This window comes from Arvicanthis niloticus, chromosome 12, assembly GCF_011762505.2.
Source record: "Arvicanthis niloticus isolate mArvNil1 chromosome 12, mArvNil1.pat.X, whole genome shotgun sequence".
Classification (NCBI taxonomy): domain Eukaryota; kingdom Metazoa; phylum Chordata; class Mammalia; order Rodentia; family Muridae; genus Arvicanthis; species Arvicanthis niloticus.
In genome coordinates this window covers 43,749,553-43,771,795 of record NC_047669.1, presented here as the reverse complement: position 1 = coordinate 43,771,795, position 22,243 = coordinate 43,749,553, and the positions used below count along the sequence as shown (strand labels likewise).

The 22,243-nt window shown below is 42.3% G+C and overlaps 1 protein-coding gene across 2 annotated transcripts in view; it reads left to right on the top strand.

The window, feature by feature from the left end:
- Crybg3 (crystallin beta-gamma domain containing 3) overlaps nucleotides 1-22,243 on the top strand; it is a 112,816-nt gene that overhangs the window by 68,016 nt on the left and 22,557 nt on the right. Inside the window, exons 12-17 of one of the 2 annotated variants that reach the window (XM_034514839.2) lie at nucleotides 223-349; nucleotides 8,783-8,925; nucleotides 9,035-9,161; nucleotides 10,042-10,074; nucleotides 15,165-15,274; nucleotides 17,673-17,799. In XM_034514839.2, coding sequence (XP_034370730.1) covers nucleotides 223-349; nucleotides 8,783-8,925; nucleotides 9,035-9,161; nucleotides 10,042-10,074; nucleotides 15,165-15,274; nucleotides 17,673-17,799 — 667 coding nt within the window. Of the gene's footprint in view, nucleotides 1-222; nucleotides 350-8,782; nucleotides 8,926-9,034; nucleotides 9,162-10,041; nucleotides 10,075-15,164; nucleotides 15,275-17,672; nucleotides 17,800-22,243 lie in introns of those variants that run through there. The other variant, XR_013113611.1, reaches the window with a different exon arrangement.

Sequence of the window (22,243 nt, the reverse complement as noted above, 5' to 3'; positions counted from 1 at the left end):
AGCTTGCTCTGCTGTGTTCTGCAAGTGACCTTTCGTTGGGAAAAGCTTGGATAAAAGTCATTGATCCACGAGATGCATGCCATTTGCCCATCTTTGTGCAGGAAAACAAATAAGGTCGTTTTTATAATATGAGGTGAACAGCCTTGTCCTTTGTCGTGCTTTTCTCTTTTGCTCTTTTAACGAGTTTTCCCCATGGCTCAACTGAGTATCCTGTATTTCTAGGTGGGTTGCCTATGAAAAGGAACATTTCAAAGGCCAGCAATTCCTACTAGAAGAAGGAGACTTTGAAGACAGCAGTGCTTGTGGGGCATTAAGTGGACCCATCATGTCTTTCCGGTACCTACAAGCTGTGAGTTTGCTTTCTTCACATTAATTGAGATCTGTTTTATCTTCTTATGAAAACTGGACATGATTTCTGATAGAGCTGGAGGTCACAGCACCTGAGAGCCTCCAAGTGAATTGGACTTGCCTATTTTTCTTGCCTGAGGTGGTGATTATAGAATACCAATTTTTTTACTTTTTTATTTTATATTTTTGGGACACTTTCACATTGGTTGGTCTGGAACCCACTTTGTAGACCAGGATAGCCTAGAATCCCTAAAGATCCTCCTGCCTCTGCCTCCTGTGTGCTGGGATTGCAAGTGTGTGTCATCATGCCTGGATTACTTTTTACTTTTCATCAGTTGATTCCACAGTTATTTTTTGAGCACCTCCTTTACTAGATGTATTCTGAGATGCCCTCCCAACGTCCAGGGCAGGCAGCCTGGTGGGGAATATAGCACATAGATAAATGCTCTGTGTTGTTAGACTGCGACTATATCCCCAAATGGTCAGTTGGTCAGGTCTTCCTACTTGGAATATGAAGGACTGCATAGGAAAGATGATGTCTCAGCTGAGGTTGCAGGAACTCAAGGTTACCCAAGTGAAAAGTTTTCATGATGGACAGAAGGCATGCCATGAAAGGAAATCAAAGGTGTTGTTTTATACCAAGAGATGGGCCCGTGTCAATGGAGGAAGTCGAGAACGTAAGCTGGGGGTGATCTTACCAGTGTTGAAACATTCTGGAGACTTTTTGGATTGTTGTTTCAGGGGATGTGGGTCTGCTGACATCTAGTGGGTAGAAAGAAGCCAGGAAATCCTGCTACATCCCTGAGTTGGGAAGGTCTTCCCCAACACTAACGCATTATAAGATAAGTCATGATGGTGGCTTGTTGGTTAAAAGCAGTTAATGCCAAGCCTGATGACCTGGATTCAATCCCCTGGGTACATATATAATATAGCCACACACACACACAGACACACACACACACAGAGACACACACGACAGCAATAATTGCAGCAGCAATAATAGTAATAATAATGATAATCTAATAATGATGATGATGATGATGATGATGATGGCAGGGACACAGATGCTACTGGTGCTGAGGTAGAGAGACTCTCATAAAAGTACAGCATAGAGCAATGCAGTTAAGTCAGGATGTGAGAAAGAACATTGGAAGGATGACTTCACAGCCAGTGAATGAAGGGCCTAGTGCCATGGAAGAATTCAGATTCATCTTGCTTGGGTTGATTGTGAGTCACAGGTGGACCTTAAGTCCCAATGGACATGAACAAATGAGTGACTTAGAAAGATGGTTCTGGTGACTGCATGGAGAAAGAGACTAGAAGAGGGAGGTGCTGCTGCAGCTAAGCAGTCCAGAACATCATAGCATTCCTGGGAGGAGTGGAGGCAGCCAGAGTGGATGAGTGATGCAGATTTGCGAGGATCTTGGAACTTATCAAGTGGGACTTGTTACCCTGAGCAACCCTCTGGACTAGTGTCTAGATGAACATGTTTTCTTACCATCCAGGTATAATTGTAATCTCTTCCCAAAAGGATCTCTATTCTGTTTCTAGAATGTTTCTTAAGCCCCCATATTGAGGGAACACACATTGAACTGAAGCGTAATGGCAGGCTCACACAGACCTTAGATGAGCACAGGTAGTGTGTCCTCTGGTGCTTTAGGTTTCTGCCTGTGTGACCTGCAGCCTTTACAACCCCATCCAGAAGAGAAGGTATGCAGGGATCAGGGAGAAGCCTCTTTCCCCATCAGTGAGCTTTTGTAGTAAGAAAGTTAGTAAATATATATATTCAGCAAAACCAAGTTCTACATGAAAGAAATTGAAGACAGTCCATAGCAGGTTGAATACACGAGTTGTTTTTGCAGCAATGGATAGCTTGCTTGCTTTCTTTCTTTTCTTTTTCTTCTTCTTTTTTTTTTTTTTTTTTTTTTTTGGTTTTGGTTTTTCGAGACAGGGTTTCTCTGTGTAGCCCTGGCTGTACCTGGAACTCTGTAGACCAGGCTAGCCTCGAACTCAGAAATCCACCTGCTTCTGCCTCCCAAGTGCTGGGATTAAAGGCGTGCACCACCACTGCCTGGCTGGATGGATAGCTTTTAAAGTGTTAATTCTAGTGCACAAGGGCCACGCACCTCATGAGGCTACTGAAAGGACAAACTAAAACTAAATCCAACAAAGCTTGCTTTCCTCTTAGAGCACCGTAGTCATGTGCACAGAGGAAACAGGGGTCACGATTCTAGTCACTAATATTCACTATTAAACACTTAAAACGACTTCCCAGCCTACTTCAGAAAGAGAATCAGGTGGGAGCATGAATGACACTAGGAACATATAGAAAGGATGTGCTGGTATCTCAGAACAGTGACCGTGACTAGGGCAACCAAACAGAAACCAACCCAAACCACTGGCTGGGACCTTCTGAAGAAGAAGTGCAAGAAGAAATGTAACAAGTACTGCTACATCAAGAGAGGTTTGACGTAGTCAAGAATTTATAGTAAAGGTAGCATGAATAAACACATTAATTGCTGCTGTACACAGACGTTTAGAGCATGTGTGAAAATTATGAGGTAGCTTTTGTAATAAATAAGCAAAAGCACTCTGTGGATAAAGCCTCTTCTGTGCTGTGTCTTTAAGTTAGGTTTTAGGATGAAGTTATAATCCGTATGATAACCTTGGTATTTGTCAAGTATTAATTTATGGCTTTAACGGAGACCTGCGCTAATTTTGACAAAGGCTCCTGCATGGCCACTGGATATGTTAGGGGTTAGGATGGTTGAGGAGCTAGTATGTCTTGTAGAACACATGTCATATTACCAATTTCCATGGTTCCAAAAGTATGGCCTTAAAGAGCACCTTCATGGCAGAAAGCTGGATCTTATTCCATTAAGGGCTTATTAAATGTGTGATTTTACTGCTAGCTATCCAGGAAGGAAAGCTGTGTCGGGCAGTGTCAGTTCAGCTATCCTGGATGCAGTACGTAGAACACTCTGGGTGTACTAAGGTCAAATAGCAGATATGTTCCTTGGGGATAGTGGGAACTGGGCCATTTAGTGATTGGATAGCTAGCAGTAAGTATACACACATACATACAGAGTTTTGTGTGTGTCTTTGTATTACAATATATATACTATTGTATATACACACACGTGTGTATATATATATATATATAGTGTTTGAATTCCTTTGGAATATTCCTCAGCCAGGCACATAAATGGGAAGGAGTGAGTGTGACCCTGGCAGCCTTACAGAGTTAACAGTGAAAACTCATATGACATACCTTTATCCTGTAGTCTGGAATGTCTGTGGCCTGGGAAAGGGGACCCATGGCATTCACAATCTCCTTTAAAGTCATGTGAAACTCCCATGTGAGCAGGCAGGAAAGCTGTGTCGGGCAGTGTCAGTTCAGCTATCCTGGCCGCAGTACATGGAACACTCTGGGTGTACTAAGGTCAAATAGCGGATATGTTCCTTGGGGATAGTGGGAACTGGGCCATTTAGTGATTGGAAGAGCATGAGGAGAGTTGGATCCCCAGCTCCAAGTGAGTCACTCAGATACTCACACGTTGCGATTGTTTTTAAAGAAAGTGGAACACTGCAAAGAATGTGGTGGAGCGTTCAGCCTCAGGGTCAAGGAGTCTTTATGTCTTCTCTTCCTCAATAACATCTGCTCGGCGTGCATGCTTTCCTTCAGTTTTATACTAGGTTTTACTGTCTAGATTTACTTTTGCTGTTTGATTTTGTTTTTTCCATACCCAGGGTCTGTCTTCAGACCTCTGCCCCCAGGTGGTGTGGCAGGGCACTCTTGCCCTTAAGTTAATAGATTGGCCAGGTCTTTATAGGCACCTGGATCACAGTGCCCACCCAGGAGCACAGCGTAAGAGGTCACTGGCAGGATCAGCCAAGAGGGTTTATGGAACTTAAAAGTCATCAAAATCCTGAGCCCTGTGGTTCGTCTTTGGGCTTATGGTGCTTCTCAGGTTTGTTTTTGTTTTTGTTTTCCTCACAGGCAGGACTATACTTGAGGCTGTACTTAGAAAATATAAAATGGAGTATAGCCTTTAAAGTTGTGATAGTTTGTATATGCTTGGCCCAGGGAGTGGCACTGTTAGGAGGTGTGGCTGTGTCACTTGGGCGTGGGTTTTAATACCCTAGTCCTAGCTGCCTGGAAGTGAGTCTTTTTATAGCAGCCCTCAGATGAAGATGTAGAACTCTCAGCTCCGCCTGCACCATGCCTGCCTGGATGCTGCCATGCTCCTGCCTTGATGATTCTGGACTGAACCTCTTAACCTGTAAGCCAGCCCCAATTAAATGTTGTCCTTATAAGAGTTACCTTGGTCATGGTGCCTGTTCATGGAAGTAAAAACCTCACTAAGACAGAAGTCACTCCACTGTTGTTCATCCTCCTTGAACTGAAAACCTACCCTTGCCAGTGGAGTACTCGGTGACAAGGATGTAGCTACCTAGAATGCACAGGGAGACCCTAGACATTATTCCAGTGTCTCTGGAATAAGGCACTTAGAGGTTTTGTTTCAGTGTCTCTTTTCCCCCAGTGCCGAGGAGGCCAACCCAAGGCCTTCTTCATGTTATGCAGTTATGCTACCCATGAACTTTATATCCCCAGCTTGTACACGGGATAGCTAGAGGTTCATCCTCAGGAGGTTGGACCCAGCACTGGCACATGACTGGGCATACGGGGATTGGCTTTGAGCTCCAGCTCCGACTTCAGGAGATAGTCCCTCAAGGACTTGCTGGTCAGCTGGTTCTGATTTCACGTGTCTGGCAGATTTGAAAGGAAAATGCCGAATGGGACAAAGCCGGGGTAGTCGTTCAGAGGGAGAGAAGTACCTGGAAAACGATGGGAAACAAAAGCTATAAGGCAAGAAAAGCCGCAAGTAAAAGCAGAAAACTGAAAGAGGGGAGCTATGCCACTTGGGTCACTCGTACAGACCGCTGCTGAGGCTTTGGGGCTGGGGGACAATGTAGAGAACTCAGGGTTTGGGGGTATATTTCTGTGATCCTGTATGCTCTCAGCCCGTGCATTCTGTAGTGTGATTCCTGTGACAGGAGGCCCCTCCTCTCCTTAGCTCCAAGCCTAGCCTGTCACTGTGGCCCAGTAAGGCTCCAGAGCATTCCTGGGCTGACACTCCTTCCTGCTTTGCAAGTCCTTACTCAATAGGAGTATTTCTGAATGAAAGGGCGGATACACAACACAGGTACAATCACCAGTATTTTCTATGTCCCTCTCCAGTGAAACACAGTAATCTGCGCACATCTCAACACACTGTGCATTTCAGTCCTGAGATCCCAGCAAGGAGTAAACAACAGGTACCCTAGAGTCAGAGGAACTGGAGACAGGGTGCTTGCTCTGTGAGAAATGAGGAGGTCACCAATTGAGTGTTATCCTTGAGCCTTTCCGTTTCAGTTAGGCCTGGTTTTGCCGGTCACTGTTGATCCTGGCTCCTGACAAGTATCAGGCTGCGCCCTGTCCAGCCATCATTGGATCCTCATGGTTGCTGAATGCTGGTCCCCACAGTTTCAGCTTGGAGGAAAAGAGGCGAGTCTATGTCTGTGCTTCTCTGACTGGGAGGTTCCTGTTGTCAGCAGAACTTTGTTAAGTCACCCAGGGTAAACATCACACCCTCCTAAGATCTGGGATGGTGCCTGATCCAGAATGAACCTTTTCAGTTTACTTTTTTATTTTTAAATGCAGCCCGTGAAAGCAGTGTACGAAAGGTGATGCAGTCCCCTGAATTACAAAGGATTTCTCTGGAGATAGAATTGAAAACTCGATGTGGATTAGAAATTATTTTGTTGGTAAAAATTTTAGGCAAAAGACTGTTGTCTTTTACCCTGAAGTTTGATAGAACATTTGACTGTTCTCTATCAGCAATTTTTAAATCCTTGGAAGTTTTTGAGGGAGGGGAATGGGAAGGAAGTAAGGGGGTAGTGTCACACACCTTTGATCTCAGCACTGAAGAGGCAGAGAGGCAGATGGATCTCAGAGTTCCAGGCCAGCCTGGGCTACAAAGTAAGAAAGTTAGTTGACAAGTTGTCCAGTGCAAAATGACTAATAAACATTTACCCCTACTGACTAGATATGTTGTCCTTTTGTGTTGAACTGTATTTGACTTGCCCATAAGAAATTAGTGTTCATCCGGAAGTCTTGACTTATAGAGCTTATTTTTTTTACAAATTAAGAAGGTAAGAAGTTTAGTATTGTGGGGTATAGAGATATTGACAGCATTTTTCTGTGCTTCAGTGAACTAATAGAAAGACATTTGTGTGTGGATGGGATCCTGTATGTGTATGTTGGTTTGTGTGTGTTCCTGTGTGTATAGGCCAGAGGTAGACAGTCAACACATATCTTCCGTTTAAGCTTTCCACTTGATTGTTCAAGCCAGGCTCTCTCACTGAACCTGGGCAGCACTGATTTGGCCTGAGAGCTCTAGGGAGCAGTCTGGAAATACAGATGTGCTCCACTGTGCCCGATTTTTTTCTCCCTCTGTTTTTGAGAAACTTATACATTATACAATGAAATGGGATCTTAATTACTTCCCATTTTCTTCTTTCAGCTCCCCTCATATCCCCATCACGTATCCCAAACTTCACGTTCATGCCTTTTCAAAATAACTTTGAAACCCCTTTAAGTCCCATTAGCGCTGCCTATGTGCGTGGCTGGCTGCAAGGCTGGGTGGGGCTGTTCTCTCTTTTCTGTGCTCCCTGCTAGCCATGTGACCTCCACTCCACTTCCTTCCCCAGGTGAGTGTGGGACAGCAGGGGCATGATGTCATGCCGCAGCCCTTCCTCCTCACCTGAGGAAATGGGGCGGAGGTCACAAGGCTAGCGAAGAGATGACTGTGAATTCCAGTCCAAATCTGAGTATTCATCCACCCTGAGCTGTTAATCATTATGGAAATTAAAGGAGAAGAATTTAACCAGCAAACATTATATTATACATATTCATAAAGAAATGTTTATAAAGAAATTATTCATAGATTATATATTTAAATAAACAAACATATTTATAAATAAACAAACATATATTTATTTAAAATCAAGAGTATTTACCATTGGATAAAGAGAAATAGAAAAATTTGTTGAATGTTTATTTTAATTTTGGTAGCAAGTATGTTTTTATTATATATTATTTAAGTCTCTTCCTGGAGGGCTATGGTACAAAATTGCATCTAGTCGTTTTTTAAAGTTTCTTAATTCACTGATGATGACATTAGGAGTTTATGTGTTTGGTTTTAATGTTGCTCATGTGACATGTCTTTATGTCTTTATCATGTGTAGCCTATGTCTTTAGTTCACTGTGTGTTTATGTTTAAAGTTTTTTTTTACAAAATCGTAAATATATCAACTTTAAAAGCAAATTGTCCTGACCTCATTTTGATTTTTGAACATGTAGCTATTTTTTTTTAAAGCTTGCTTGTATTTAAGGCTCATGAACCAGTACCTCCCATTGTGCACAGTATGTTGTATTTTCTTTTCTTTTTTTTTTTTTTCTAAAGTGGTTGATGATTAACTGTTTTTTTTTGAACTTTTTTTTTTTATTAGATATTTTATTTACACTTCAGATGGCATCCCCTTTACCCATCCCCCCCCCACCTCCCCTTAGGAAACCCCTATCCCATGCCCCCTTTTCCTTTTTGCATTTATACATTTTTTAAAAATAATGTTAATCATAGGCTTTATAAGTTTGGAATTGTTCAATCAGAGGTGTAACCCACTGACCAACCTAGATATAACAACTATCTTTGACTGGTGGAGATACATGAATATCTGCCTCCCTGTCTCTCCCCTTTCTCTCTTTCATCACCTAGCTTCTCATCTCCTTCTTCTTCTCCTCCTCTTCTTACTCCTTTTCTTCCTCTCAGTACTCCTCCTACCTTAGCTCCTCCTACACATCACCCTTCCTGTTAAAATGAAACTTTTCTCTCAAAATACAATTAGAGCATAATTATGCCAATTTGTACCAGTGAGGTACAGGATAGTCCTAATACCCAGTCCATCCTTTTGTTGACTAACCAGCTCCTCTGTCATCTATTCTAACTAAAACATGTAGTTCTGAACCAGTACCTCCCGTTGTGCACAGTATGTTGTATTTTCACTTGGCTTTGTGTAGATTTTGCTCACGTGAGAGTGAGAGTCTGAGTATTTCCTGTAATTAGTGATACACGAGATGCATCTAATCCTAGCAGTTTACCTAAAACTGTTGACTAATTTCTTTTTATTTGACGTGTGTTATCTTCAGATTAGAGCAAATCCAGGCTTGATGCTTTTCTCAAAACTATATAGGAATAGAGATTACGTACGACATTGTATCTCATGCGATTTAAAATTCTTCCTGGAGTCATTTGCTTGAAGGTTTTCCCGACAGCATGTGGAACTGTGTTGTGTATGCTTCCTTCCACAGACCTCTTTCCCTCTTTTTTAGAATTTTATAGAATCTTCGATCACACTGTTTGAATCTGACCTAGAAAGTGGGAAGTTTATTGACATTACGAATCAGGAAATTTCTGACTTAGAAGAAATCGGCTTTGGCAGGGAAACAAGATCCATTCATGTGAAGAGTGGAGTGTATGTAGCCCTTACCCTGAGGAGCCTGGGGGAGGCTGGGGGGAAGGGGACACTCAAAGCTGTTAGGGACTCAGTTGACTCAATTCTAATACTCTCCTCTCCCTCGTAGGTGGGTTGCCTACCACCAGAAGTTCTTCTGTGGGAATCAGTACATTTTAGAGAAAGGAAAATATAAATGCTTTTTTGATTGGGGAGGATCAAGTAACACAATCTTGTCAATCCGACCAATACAGCTGGTAAGTGAAGTGTGGGGCAGGCAGATGCCAGAATACAGGGTACAGTTGAAACTCACCCCCCCCCAACACCGTTCCTAACCTTTCTAGGGCTTCAGCCCTTGAATCCAGTTCCTCATGTTGTGGTGACCCTCAACCATAAAATTATTTTCGTTGCTACTCCATAACTGTGATTTTGCTACTGTTATGAGTCATAAGGCAGATGTCTGTGTTTTCCGATGGTCTCCGTCGACCCCCAGGGAAGGGTTGCTCTTCATTCATTCAGCGTTGCTTAGTGCTCCCGCTGAGTCAGATGCTGACTCACTCCTGGAGATCGAAGATGAGTATGCTATCTCAAGGGAGAGAGACGCACGGGCAGTTAGGTATCGTGTGGTCAGCAGGAAGATGAAGTGTGTGTGTAGGTCATGCCGGAAGAGGCAGGGAAGGACGCTCTGTCTCTTGGGGTCACGACCTTCCCCCAAAGGAAAGGATAGCCGCAATACCTTAGATACCTTACCGGAGTTCTCCAGGCAGAAGGATCAGCCCATCCTGTGCAGAGTAAGGAAGCATCGAATACCGTGGCCGTGTGGCAATGAGAAGCACCAGAGTGGCCTGGATCCCTATGCCTTAGTTGTCAGAAATTGAGGCCCTTTCTAAACCATTCCCAGAAACTCTTTGCTCCTAGCTTACAGTAGCTCTCAAAATAAACTAGTCCCGAGTGTTAAACTCACTCTGAGCAAATTCCGTAGGTTGGTTGGGATAGAAGGGGTCATAGGCCTGTGGGAGAACTTAGGAGATGGATGAGACCGTGGAACTCTTTTCCAAAGTATATTTTCAAAATACCCTGAAGTCAGATAAGATAATGTGATGCCAATTTTTAAAAATATTTTACTATGTCTTTCAGGAACCACTTGGGATAAATGAGCCTCCACACTTGGTATGTTTCAGAATATTCTTACTTTATCATTGTTGGAGTGTTTACCAGAAGCACTTATACATTCTCCAGTCTTTCTTTCCCTGAGATGAGTTTTGTGTTTCTTTGTTACAAAGCAAGTTCCTCCTGTTCTCAGTGCCCATGAGGAGAGCAGGGACGTCTTGTGTTAGTCGGATTGGCTGGGATTTGTCACAGCATCACCTGTGCCTCTCTGTCATTTCAACTTCCTGTTCTGTCCTGTTGCCATCTTGCTCAGTGCCACCTATCACAGTGTTCCCAGAGGGGCTGCCTTGCAGTGCTTCTTAGGTATACAGGCTCAGAAAACGTTTTTACTACATTTATTTATTTATTTATTTATTTATTTATTTATTCTGCGGAGGAGTGTGCTCTCCCGCCATGGTGCACGCATGTGGAGGTCTGCAGTCAACTCGTGGGAGAAGATTCACTCCTGTCATGTAGATTCTGGTGTTCAAAGTCAGGCCCTCAGGATGGGGGCGAGCACCTTCACCCACTGAACCTTCTCATTGCCCTGTACACATGGATTTCTGATACTTGTATCATTTTTTTAAAGCTCTTAAATCCACTCACTTCTCCATCTCTCCCTCCCCTCACCTTTCTCCCCACCTCTTTGTGTGTGTGTGTGTGTGTGTGTGTGTGTGTGTGTGTGTGTTTCAGAAGGGATTGGATAAGTCAGCTTGAGGGAAGAAAGTAGACCTTGTTTGAAAGAAAGACTGAAGAGGGACAGAAACACCATGAAAGAGAAAGTGGGAAAGGAGACAAAACACCGCTTTCTCTGTTTCTTTTAAAATAACCTAGTTAGACACATCCCTGTCCAGACTCCATGTGTAGTGATGGATGACCAGTGACGGTCACTGCCTTGACATAGTGTAAGTCTTTTCTGAACATGTCCAGCCCTCCATGTTCCTGTCAGCATCCAGCTTAGTTGAATCGTGTTCCCACTCACTGCAGATGCTTTGAGGTTTTTATTACCTTCAGGGACAGTTCCTTCTTAGACATAATTGAGGAATTGTTTTGTAGAGACAGCTCTTGCCAGAAATATTATTTTAGGCTTTTGGAAACCTCCAGCTGTGTATTTTTAGAGCACTGGGTTTCGTGTAGATAAAGAAGCCAACAGCAGTAATTTCAACGTTTTTCCGAGTTTCTCAACTGCAGATGAAACATCCCATTCTTTTAAGGTCTTTTCCCAACTCTCTTGCTCTTTGGGTTTTTTTGTTTTTTTTTTTTTGTTTTTTTGTTTTTTTGTTTTTTAAAGGAACGTCAGTGTTGGGGGGAGCAGATTGCTGGGTTTTCCTTATAGTGTTTCCACATTCCACATCAGCCTTGAAGAGGGGACGAAGCAGGTGTGGGGGAGCTTATGCTCGATAAGGGGCATATGGAGCGGAGCCCCTGTTTACACAGCATCAGAAACCCCACTCCACCCCACGTCAGACATTTTCTTATTTAGGTTTATATAAGCAAGAACAAGCAAATCTTGGCTGTGTTCCCATACGGTATTTTTTTCCGAGTAAGGAGAGACAGTTACATCTCAAGGCTCAAGTCAGAGAGGGACTTTTTGTTGTTGTTGTGTTTTCTGTTAATTAGTTCAAGAGAAACTACAAGCCACCCCAGGGAGGGGGGAAATCTAGAAAATGTGTAGAGAGTAATATACATCACGAGTGTTACAAACATACACTTGCTGGTGGTTCAATCGGCATGGAAATCTATATCTAATTGTTAATCCTCATAGAAAACCAGCATTTATGGAGGACAGTGATCTTCTCCAGAGATTGTGAACCAGTCACTGAGTCTGATACCAACTGAAGACTCACATAGCACAGTAACGCTCCCTGTCATTAGATGGGGCATTGCAGTTTGTAATTATTTCCCCCCAAACAAAGCAAACAGTGAGCAGACTATGTATTATTGTCACCATCTCTGACTTAGCAGGTGCCGGATGTCATAAATATTATTAGGTTAAATACTATGAAATGTAATTTCTTCTCAGGGGAAGTTATCGTGAATCAGTATTCTACATGAATTCTAATCTACTCTACCCTTTGACTTAGCCAACTACCTTGGATTCCTGGGGACCTTTCTCAAGTCTATTTACAAATATAATTGCTTAGAATATTCTTGAAACACTGATCTATTAGTTTACTTTATACATAATTGTATCTGCGAAAAAGAAACGAGGCAATTTCTTGTATCGCATAACTTAGCTTCATTGAGCTTTGAAGTGACTGAAGGGTTTATAATAGTTATGTTTGCTGTCAACATATAGGCCAGTGGTTCTCAACCTGTTTCATTGTGACCCCTTAGAGGGGTCACATGTCAGATACCCTCCATATTTATGATTCATAACAGTAGCAAGGTTATAGTTATGAAGGAGCAATGAGATAATTTTATGGTTGGGGGTTGCCACAACATGAGGAACTGGATTAAAATGTTAAAGCAGGAAGAAGATTGAGAAGTGGTGATATAGGGGATTCTTATGCAATCAAAGCCCAGGAAGAACTATTTAAACAAATAAGATCTTGCCTAGATAACCAGAAAGATAAGATTTTTTATGGTGTATTTCATTGAAGTGAGTGATTTATGTAGAGTCTCACTGAAGACTGGAAGCAAACAGATCTTTGTGTGTGTGTTCTCTTTGTGTACCTGTGAGGGTGGCCCACATGGTTGCGTGACGTGTTAGAGAGGAAAACTTCTCTTAGAAATTGTTTTAGTGTGAAAGTAAATAAAATTATTATGGAAGTCCCTGCTGATCCTGTAAAATAAATTGAGCAGGCCATCTGTGTTTGGTCAGTAATTAAGTTACTGGAATTTTAGTTTGTCCAGTTAGATTCTATTCTATTACGTTTTCTTAATGTGTATTGTAAATGAAAATTACACAGTGAAATGTATTTCTGCAAAATCTTGGTCATAAAGTGTTGATTATGTCTGCCTCAAGGGGCCGGTTAGAATCAAGAAGTGCTGCAGTCATGTGAGGAGATGACCTACCTTATCCTTGAGGGAGAGGCAGAATTTGTTTTCCTTTCTCTTCTCCCCCATTTCTCCTCTCTCTCATTTCTTTTGTCTCCTGACTTGTTTGCTTCTGTGCTCTTCTATGGAGGAGACTGGTAAGCATAGATGCCTTCCCACATGGTCCATGGTAATGCATATAGTGTGAGGATAACTCATATCTTGTTCTTCTATTTGCTTAGTTTCTGAGCAACACGTTGAGATCTGTTTTACATATCTATTGTCCATGAAAGTATAAAGGAAATACCATAGTGACTTCTATAGCTAGGTTTTCTCCACCCTTCGTCTTTTCAAAACAGCTGTCACTTAATTTTATTAAGAATGAAAACTACAACTTAACTGTTTACAGCTGCTGCGCCTAGAGCTGGCTTCTGATGTCCCGAGGGCGCTTTTCATGGGTGGGCCAGATGGGCTATTGTGAGAGCTGTTCTCTTCTGATGCACTCATGGGGGGTGGGAGAGCGGAGGTGGGGGTGTGGCCAGAATGAGGTGGTTGTTTTGTAGCTTTTGTCTGATGTTGACTTGACCATGTACTTTCTAATTTACAGGTAAGAAAGAAATAAACTCAAATATACGTTGAACCCAGTTTCCAAATGATTGCACAAAAAATAGTTTACCAAAATACCGTGTCTGAATTAAAATCCTTCTGTGTATGAAAATAGACTCAGGGCTGGAAGGGGCCTCCCACTGAATTACCTGAGCTGCATGATACCTGCATGATTGCTGTCTGGAATTTGACATTTCCTGACTTTGTGGGGAAATGTTGAAATGCAGGTGTGTGTGTGTGTGTGTGTGTGTGTGTGTGTGTGTGTGTGTGTTTAGGGGTGTGTTGAGATTGAACTCACGCATGCTGAGCAAAGTCTACATGGATAGTAGTGTCTCAAGCCTGAATGAGGAAACAAACATTAAACCCATCAATACATGAAAACACACTCTGCCAGCCAGAGCACATGTCTGAGTAAGACAGCTGTGAGATCCTCTTTCAAGTAGTGTTTCCAGTTTGTTCTGTGAATTTTGATAGTATTTGCAAGCTGCAAAAAATTTATATTTTCAGAAGTTTGCACTTCGCTTCATATTTTATGAATCTTTACATTGTGAAACATTCATCTCCTTTGGGACTCTTTCCTTGACTGAAGTGTGGTGGATCTTCTCCTTAAAACAGGGAGCTCCTTGGTGCCTGATGGTCACAGTACAGTGTGGTTTCACAACAGGAAGACACCTTGTGAAAGACACCTCCTTGTGCCAGGGGAATGCCGGGGTTCTCACTTCCCGGCTTATGGCGGATCTTTGGTATTAGACCAAACAAAGTCAGGGCAGAATGAAACTGTCAAGAGCCAGATCCCATCAGAGGATGAGGATGAGGATGATGGCGAGCAGCCACTGCTCAAGGAGCCTTGTTTCTGATGACTGCATTTGCAGGAGTCCTGTGTGCAGGTCATTGACTACAGCACGGAACATGCTACCTTGCAAACATGTCTGTGCGGCAGCATGGGCCTTGGGCCAGGCCTGTTAGAGTCTCCAGAGGATGATGAGATAGTCATATATAGGGCGCAGTAATTTATTCTTTCTCACTTTTGATTCAAGGCCTCTAGAGCTGCAGCTTGTTTTGTTTTTCCTTTTAGCTCAAATGGGGGGGGGGGCGGATTTTAGTTGGGATTCCATTGTCTGTTTTATCTTGACAAAAACTCAAGTAGAAACATACTGTGATATTCAGTTATATTTATTGTATCAACTATCAATTGTACATTTGAGATATCATCAGGAAAGTGAGTCCATAATCTAGAATCCATACCTCTCACGTTCTTCACCATAAATCTGCGTTTGATCCCACACCATTTGACATATGCTATGATGAATATGATAAATATTGAAATTGCATTCTCAACTCATGGAAGGAGGAATAAAGGCGCGTGCCGCTCAGGAGACTGTCGCCATTCTTCACATCACTGTACTGATACTAAATAAAACGTGACTCTAATGTCCTGCTGAACTTTTATGAGCACCTTAAGGTTTACCTGCCTGTGATGATGTTAAGCATCCGTTTCACGGTCAATTCCTATTGTGTTCTCCTAGCTCAAAGCATTCAGTAAAGCAGGCTTCCAAGGAGAGTGTATCGATTTCATAAAAGAATGTGCTGACCTGACCTCGTTCACGCCGGCGTCCTTTAAGGTTCTCCGTGGCTGGTGAGTGCGCTTCTGGACTCTTCTTTCACTTAACCTAAGGTTTTAAGTTTCTGGAGATCAGGCTTTTTTTAATTTTGCATTTTATTTTATTTTGGCATACACAGTAATTTAATTTTAACAAGCACTAAAATGTAAAAAAAAATACTTTTCAGCTTGTGGGCTGTATGAAAATAAATGATAAGAATGTTTGGTTTGTGGATCATTGGTAAATGGAGTCAGCAAAATGATAGTTATTCATTCTATAGGATTTGTTAAAAACTTTCATACTGCGTGGGTGGTGGTGGCGCACGCCTTTAATCCCAGCACTTGGAAAACAGACGTATCTCTGAGTTCTACAGAGCGAGTTCTGGGACAGCCAGGGCTCCACAGAGAACCCAGGTCTTGGAAAACAAAAGGAAACAAAACAAAAAGAATTAAAACTTTCCTGCTGATCCTGAGACCTAGTATATGCTATTTCAGCAGCACCTACTTGCCACTGTCCCCTTAAGTGACTGTGAGAAAGCCGTCACCACTGGAAATAATTGTGGGCATTAATGGATGGCATGTTTGCTCCCCACTCTCCCAGAGCCTCTGCCTTTCCCAGTTGCTTTCCTCTCAGGTACTCTAAATCATGGACTCTCATTACCTACTTGTTCTCCATTAAGCTGCAAGGTTTTAAGCCTTGTTTACTACTCATGCAAATCTATTCTTAAGGGTCCAGCCCCAACATGGCCTCCTTGACCTCCACGCTTCCCATTCAAGTTTTCCTTCCATACTTCCTTGCTCCTCTTCTAGATTGATCTTCTCTATATCTCTTACTGTTTTTATATTTGCTTCCAAAGGGTTTGATCATTTTACAGCACTAAAACATAAAGTCATGTGAGTTCAGAAACATGGCCTACTCTCACACTGTTGTAAGAGAGAAATATGTAGCAAGAACTCCAAATAGTTTCCATACCATCTTTGAGTCTCTTCTCTGTTAAGGTGAAAAAGACAATGTTGTCCAAGATGAATTTCTTTTTTCTTTTTTTTTTCCAAGACAGGGTTTCTCTGTGTAGCCCTGGGCTGTCCTGGAACTCACTGTAGACCAGGCTGGCCTTGAACTCAGAAATCTGCCTGCCTCCCTCTTCCCAAGTGCTGGGATTAAAGGCGTGCGCCACCACTGCCTGGCATGAATTTTCATTTATCAAGGAAAACGAAGCATTGGAGTTTCCCTGGAAATCTTTGTTTTCTCTCCTGATACTGAAGTCTAGGACAAATTAGTCACATATGTCTTTATATGCATATATATAAACGTATATGAAAGTATACGTTATAAACTCTAGTTAATTGAAAAGAATTTTAGAGCCATGGAGATTGTCTGAGCGCCAAGGTTTGTGAGAGACCTGGATATAAGCCTAGTTTCCCTTCTTCCCTGCTCTGTAACTAGGTAAGTCGGGTCACCCCCGCTGCTCAGACTCCTCGAGTATGAAGGAGGAATAATGATAGTGCCTCCTCAAAAGGTTGTTTTCTCCTCCTTGTGCTGGGACTTGAACCTAGGGTCTCATTCATGCTAGGCAAGTGCTCTGCCACTGAGCCACATTTCAAAGGATTCGTAAGCAGTTATAAATAAAACAATGCAAGCAGAGGACCTTGCTTCTTGCCTAGTACATTAAAAACGCCGGATAAATGTCAGCCATGGAATCTTCACTACAGAGGAAAAAAATGACAGTAAACTATGGTGCCACCTGGCACTCATTCCTGGGGCAACTCAGAATTAACCTGGTCTAGGTAAAGTACTGACATTCTTAAACTAGAGGGCAAAAATTTAAACACACCCAAACTAAATTACTAATAGCCAATTTATTATTCCTTTGGGCATTTCCTTTTGAAAGAGAATCTCTAACCAGGGTTTTGGTGTGTGGTGTATTGAATGAAATGCAACATGAAGGATTTAAAGAAAAATTCTCCCAGCTGTCTGATTTAAAAGCGTCAGGTATACTTTAAAGTAAAACTTTTACCCGAAATAACTTATTCTGATTACTCACCACCATAAATTGATCCCAGGGATTTTTTTAATTGAAGACACTAAATTTACAAATGTCATTAGTATAAAGCAGATGTCTTTTCATTTCAGATTTAAACTCTGCCATTTAACTGGTGAATCTTAGGAAAATCGTATTAGCTTTTATAATCGTTAGTATGTTGGTTGTAAAGATGAACTTACATCTTCAACTTAAGTAGTTATGGAGGACACACTGAAATGATGTATGTGACTCATGTCTGGATCATAGTAAGCAGAAACTGAACTAGAATAGTCACTGTTTCTTGACCAGCACTGCCCAGCACCATGACTTCTGTTCTCTAGTTTCTGTAGCTTGGAGACAGGACAACCATGAGGGCTGATTGCAATGTGAGTTTCTTACTGCTTGTTTAACAGCTGGCTCCTGTATTACCAAGAAGATGGTTTCTACCATCAGTGTGTACTGGAAGAGGGCCTCTATGTTGACCTCACTTCCTGTGGCTGCCCATCAGCTAGAGTGAGAGCGCTCAAGCCCATCGACTATGTGAGTAACCCGCTGGGCACGTGGTCATGAGGCAGGTGTGTAAGTACCTGGGGCACTTGCGAGGCAAGGAGTCCAGTCATTACACCACTTCCAGCTCTGAAACTCCACGAAAATTGGGTCATCTCTCTGAACTTGAGCCTGCTTGTCTGCAAAAGGAAAGGACAGTGCTCACATGTACCTCACGGGATTTGTAACAACTCCTGAGTACCCTGATGTACAGGAGAGGCAGAGCTCTTTGAAGAACAGATTTAGAGTGTGAAGTTAGATATTATAATGGGTAATACCAAATTATCAAAATAGGAATAATTCAGCTACTGGTTATTATGAAATTAAGGTTCTCTCATGAAATCCAGCTAAAGGTGGCGTGCTGGAATGTAATCCCCAAGCACTAGAGTAATGTAGGCGTGTGCTTATGTCTCTCTCAGTTTGGTCCTTGCCCTCAGCTTGATGTTTGGCGATTTCTCATTTCTTATCTGTAACAAATAACAACAACAACAAATTGACTCTATAAAGCCACTGAACTATTAAATGAGATGCTTAAAATTGTTACAGCTGCTTAATTATAAAAAGGATAGCATCATTACATTCACATAGTAATTGAGTCACAGGACAACTTGCTACTCAGGTTTCCAGTATACATTAAGACATGGAGTATCATTAGTATTGACTTCAAGCTTGAATTTTGGGAAACAAAGCTTTACTGCTTAGTCTTTACAGAATTGTCGGAGTCCCTATGGAGGCTCTTGTTGGTAGAATACATAAATTCTTCTTTGCCACAGATAAATTTAGAAATTTAAGTGGGAGAAAGCCAGCAGTCTGGGCTGCGTGTTCTGGGCTTTTGTTCTCCAGGATCTGTGCAACCGGAATGATGGGAGTCCAGGATACATCAAGGTTCTTATTAAGAGGATTCCCCAAGGTCATGGCTGATCAAAGCTTGAGATGCAGACAGAGCTGATGCTAGGCCCTGAATTATAGTGGGGGTGACTCAGACCTTCCAACCAGTGCCAACTTTAGGGGCAAGGTCCATGCTCAGCTCCTTTGATCTGAACCTTAGTGTGTCATCTTGTTTCCCAAGGCATTCTTGGAGAGAGTATTCTTGGTATCAGGCTAAGAATAGCATCTTGGCTGTGGAATGAGACTCCAAATAGACTTCTTGGTCTCTCTCACTTGCCCCATAGACACTAACTCTGAAAGAGTTAAGTGTCTCCTAATGCTTCCTGTCTGTCAAGGGAAGACCGAGAAAAGGCTAAGAGGCCCAGAGACACAAATGTGATATGTTCAGTACAGGTCTTGAAAAGGCATTGGAAAAGTTGACCACATTCACAGGGAAAGGGATTGTATTTTTAAAGGAAATTTTAGTGGTCATATCAACCAAGATAATGCCTGGTGTTGATTAAATCTGAAAACAAAAGATGCCCTAAATGTGAAAGTACCTCATTAAAAGGTTTTTGAAAGATTTTTAATTTGGTGAATGGACTCAACCAAATTTTAGGTAATTTGTATAAAAGTAAATCCTAATGGCTGGAATACTTGAAAAAAGTCTCTGTCGGACATTCTTTGTCCATCAGGAAGCACATCAGAAACTGTTTCTGATACCAGAAGACTAGTATTTGAGCATGATATTTGGTTCCGATAAGGTAGGCACATTGAAATCAATCCATTTCCCACAAAAGGAGCCATCCCTCCATGTCCCATTCACATGCAGTTTCCATGTCTCTTTCCCCTGGAGAGTCCTAGACCTGGGTCTTTTATTTCCCACTCCCATCTGCTTTCTTTTCTTTTTTTTTTTTAAATTATTGTAAAGGTCTTTACTTTCAAATTTATTCCTATTTTAAAGGATATTTTGACTATAATTATTGTCCCTTTTCACTCATTACTGATGTATTTTTTTATTTTATTTTTTAAAATTTTTTATTGGATATTTTATTTCAGATGTTATCCCCTTACCCCATTCCCCCCTACCCCCCAGCCCAGGAACCCCCTATCCCACCCATCCCCCCCTCCTGCTTCTATGAGGATGTGCCCCCACTACCACCTCCCCACCCTCAAATTCCCCCACACTTGGCATCCATATAAGCTAATCTGTTGGTTTTGTTTTGAATGACGAGCCCTGCATCTTTTGAGGATATTGCCTGCAGTTTTGTAGACATGTTAAGACTTAGAGCCTGGTGCCTTAATGCTATCACACTGAGAGCCTTAAGATTTCATCTTCATGTGGGCTCAGCCTGTTCTATAAATGACAGTGCTATCCAGGCAAACTTCTGTCTGTAGAGATGGATGTTACAGTTGAGAGGTCCGTGGATATATAATCTGTAGTGTCACAACAATTTCACTGTGGAAGGAGTTTCCCAGCCTTGTTTCCCCACTAATGTGATTTGGGACAGACTCTTAATTTGTCTGGGTCTCAGTTAACACCTGAGAAAGAAACAAGTTTACATCAGGAATTTTCAAACAGGTAACAGCTTTTAGTCCCAGTGCAGATAGATCAACTAATAAATATAGTGGGCAAGAAAAAGAGGTTGGTCCATTCCTAGTTCTCACATGGTTAGAGGGAATATTGTGAATTAGCTTTCACAGAAGTCCTTTCACAGAATCTTTGTACCTTTTAACGTGGGTGTTTACAGATTTATTTTTATTTTTCATGTCTTCTCTTAGCCTTCACAGAGCAGTTGAGTAGCTTGCCTATCAGAGTGAGCACTGATTGTAGACACACGTTTGTTGTGTGTCTTACTGGTGGACAGGTATGATCCAGTCATCTTTAATGGGGTCCTGGCTGTTTTCACGACAGTAGAAGGGAGGAGCCAGAGGGTCCCATCCGTGACTTCTGCTCAGACTCAGCATCATTTCCTTTCTATGGCTGAAAGCTTTTTAAGATGGAGAGTCATCAATTGATGACTTTTCTCCTTCATCTTAGAGTATAGCTAAAGCCGACAAGATAATATTCAAGTGGCTCACCATACACATAGGGAGTTGGGGAGGTGGTCTCTGTTATCAGAGTTTTGGCAATGAGATGGGGAAATTTAAAAGTCCTCAGTATATTCTTTGTCTGTCCTTGTCACAGAGCTAGCTTCCTTTAAAAAAAAAAAAAAGAAAAGAAAGAAAGAAAAGAAAAGAAAAGAAAAGAAAAGGACTGTTGGCCTAGAGGAGGTTTGGTGGCCTGTCACATGAGGAGCATGGTACACAATAGACCATGGTCCTAATTCCCTCTTAGATTCCCTGTAGGATTTCCTGTGGGAAACTGTTGGTGGTTATATCAGTGTCTGAGAAAAGCAATGGCAGAGCAGGTGGTGTTGGGAAGTGAATGGAGGCCCAGAGGTTTCATCCAGATCTCCTTGAGCTGTGTTTATGGAACCGATGTGGTCGACAGTGTTCCTTAGCATACGTTTCAAGTCACCTCGGAGCCTGTTCGTGTCGGGTTATTTCTCTGTAAGGGTTCTACCAACCTTGGTAATGGTTACCAGATGTTTTCCGAAGATGAAAGAGAGCAACTGCTAGGTTTAAAGAAGCTTAAGTGTTTTGCTGAAACCACAGCCTTCTATATTTAGAAATGATTGTATTGGGTGCGAAAGAGCAAGCTGCTGACAGGAACCACAAGCCTGGTGGCTGTGGCATGCCCTGTGGCCTCCGGGAACAGAAAGCTCAACTGATTAGTAAAGTGGTAGAAGAAAGTTTAAAGGCTTTCTCTTTTGCTTTGATTGGGGGGGGGGGGGGGTGTTTAAAGTGACTGAATTCTCTGTAGAAATATTAAGAATACAGTGCAAGAATGATTTCACTGAATATTCGCTTTGCATTTATTCAACTTAATTACTGAGTACCAGTCATGAACCAAGTTTTTCAGTAAGCACTAAATAAAAGGCAGCAGAGAATTAGTATAGTGAACTCATGCCCCGCCCTTCCTCAGTGCTTGTTTCCTAAAGATCTGTCTTTGACCGTGTTCTCTGTTGCCTGAAGGTTTCTGTTCTCAGCTCGGCACCTGTCCCCTTGGCCCACATAGTGGACTCCATCCATGCCTGCAGCCCTCTGTCGCTGACACTTCTCTGTGGGCCCTCCACAGCAGTGCTCGGGCAACTGCATCCCCTTAGGCTTCTTTCATTCCAGTTCTGTTAAAGTCCATCATCATCACTATCCCAGTCTGCTCCTATGACAACTTCAAACATCTAATCAATAGTGAGTACTAGATATAATTCTTTTCCTCTCCCTTGTCTTCAACTCATTTTTCCCTTCCTTAACCAAATTTAGGGATGTTTCTCTCCCTCTCCTCTCCTCTCCTCTCCTCTCCTCTCCTCTCCTCTCCTCTCCTCTCCTCTCCTCTCCTCTCCTCTCCTCTCCTCTCCTCTCCTCTCCCTCCCCCGCGCGCACACACAAACACACACCACCACCACCATCATGAAGGCCTCTTAACTCTCTCCCTCTGAGCTATTCATTTTATTTCTTACCTGCATCT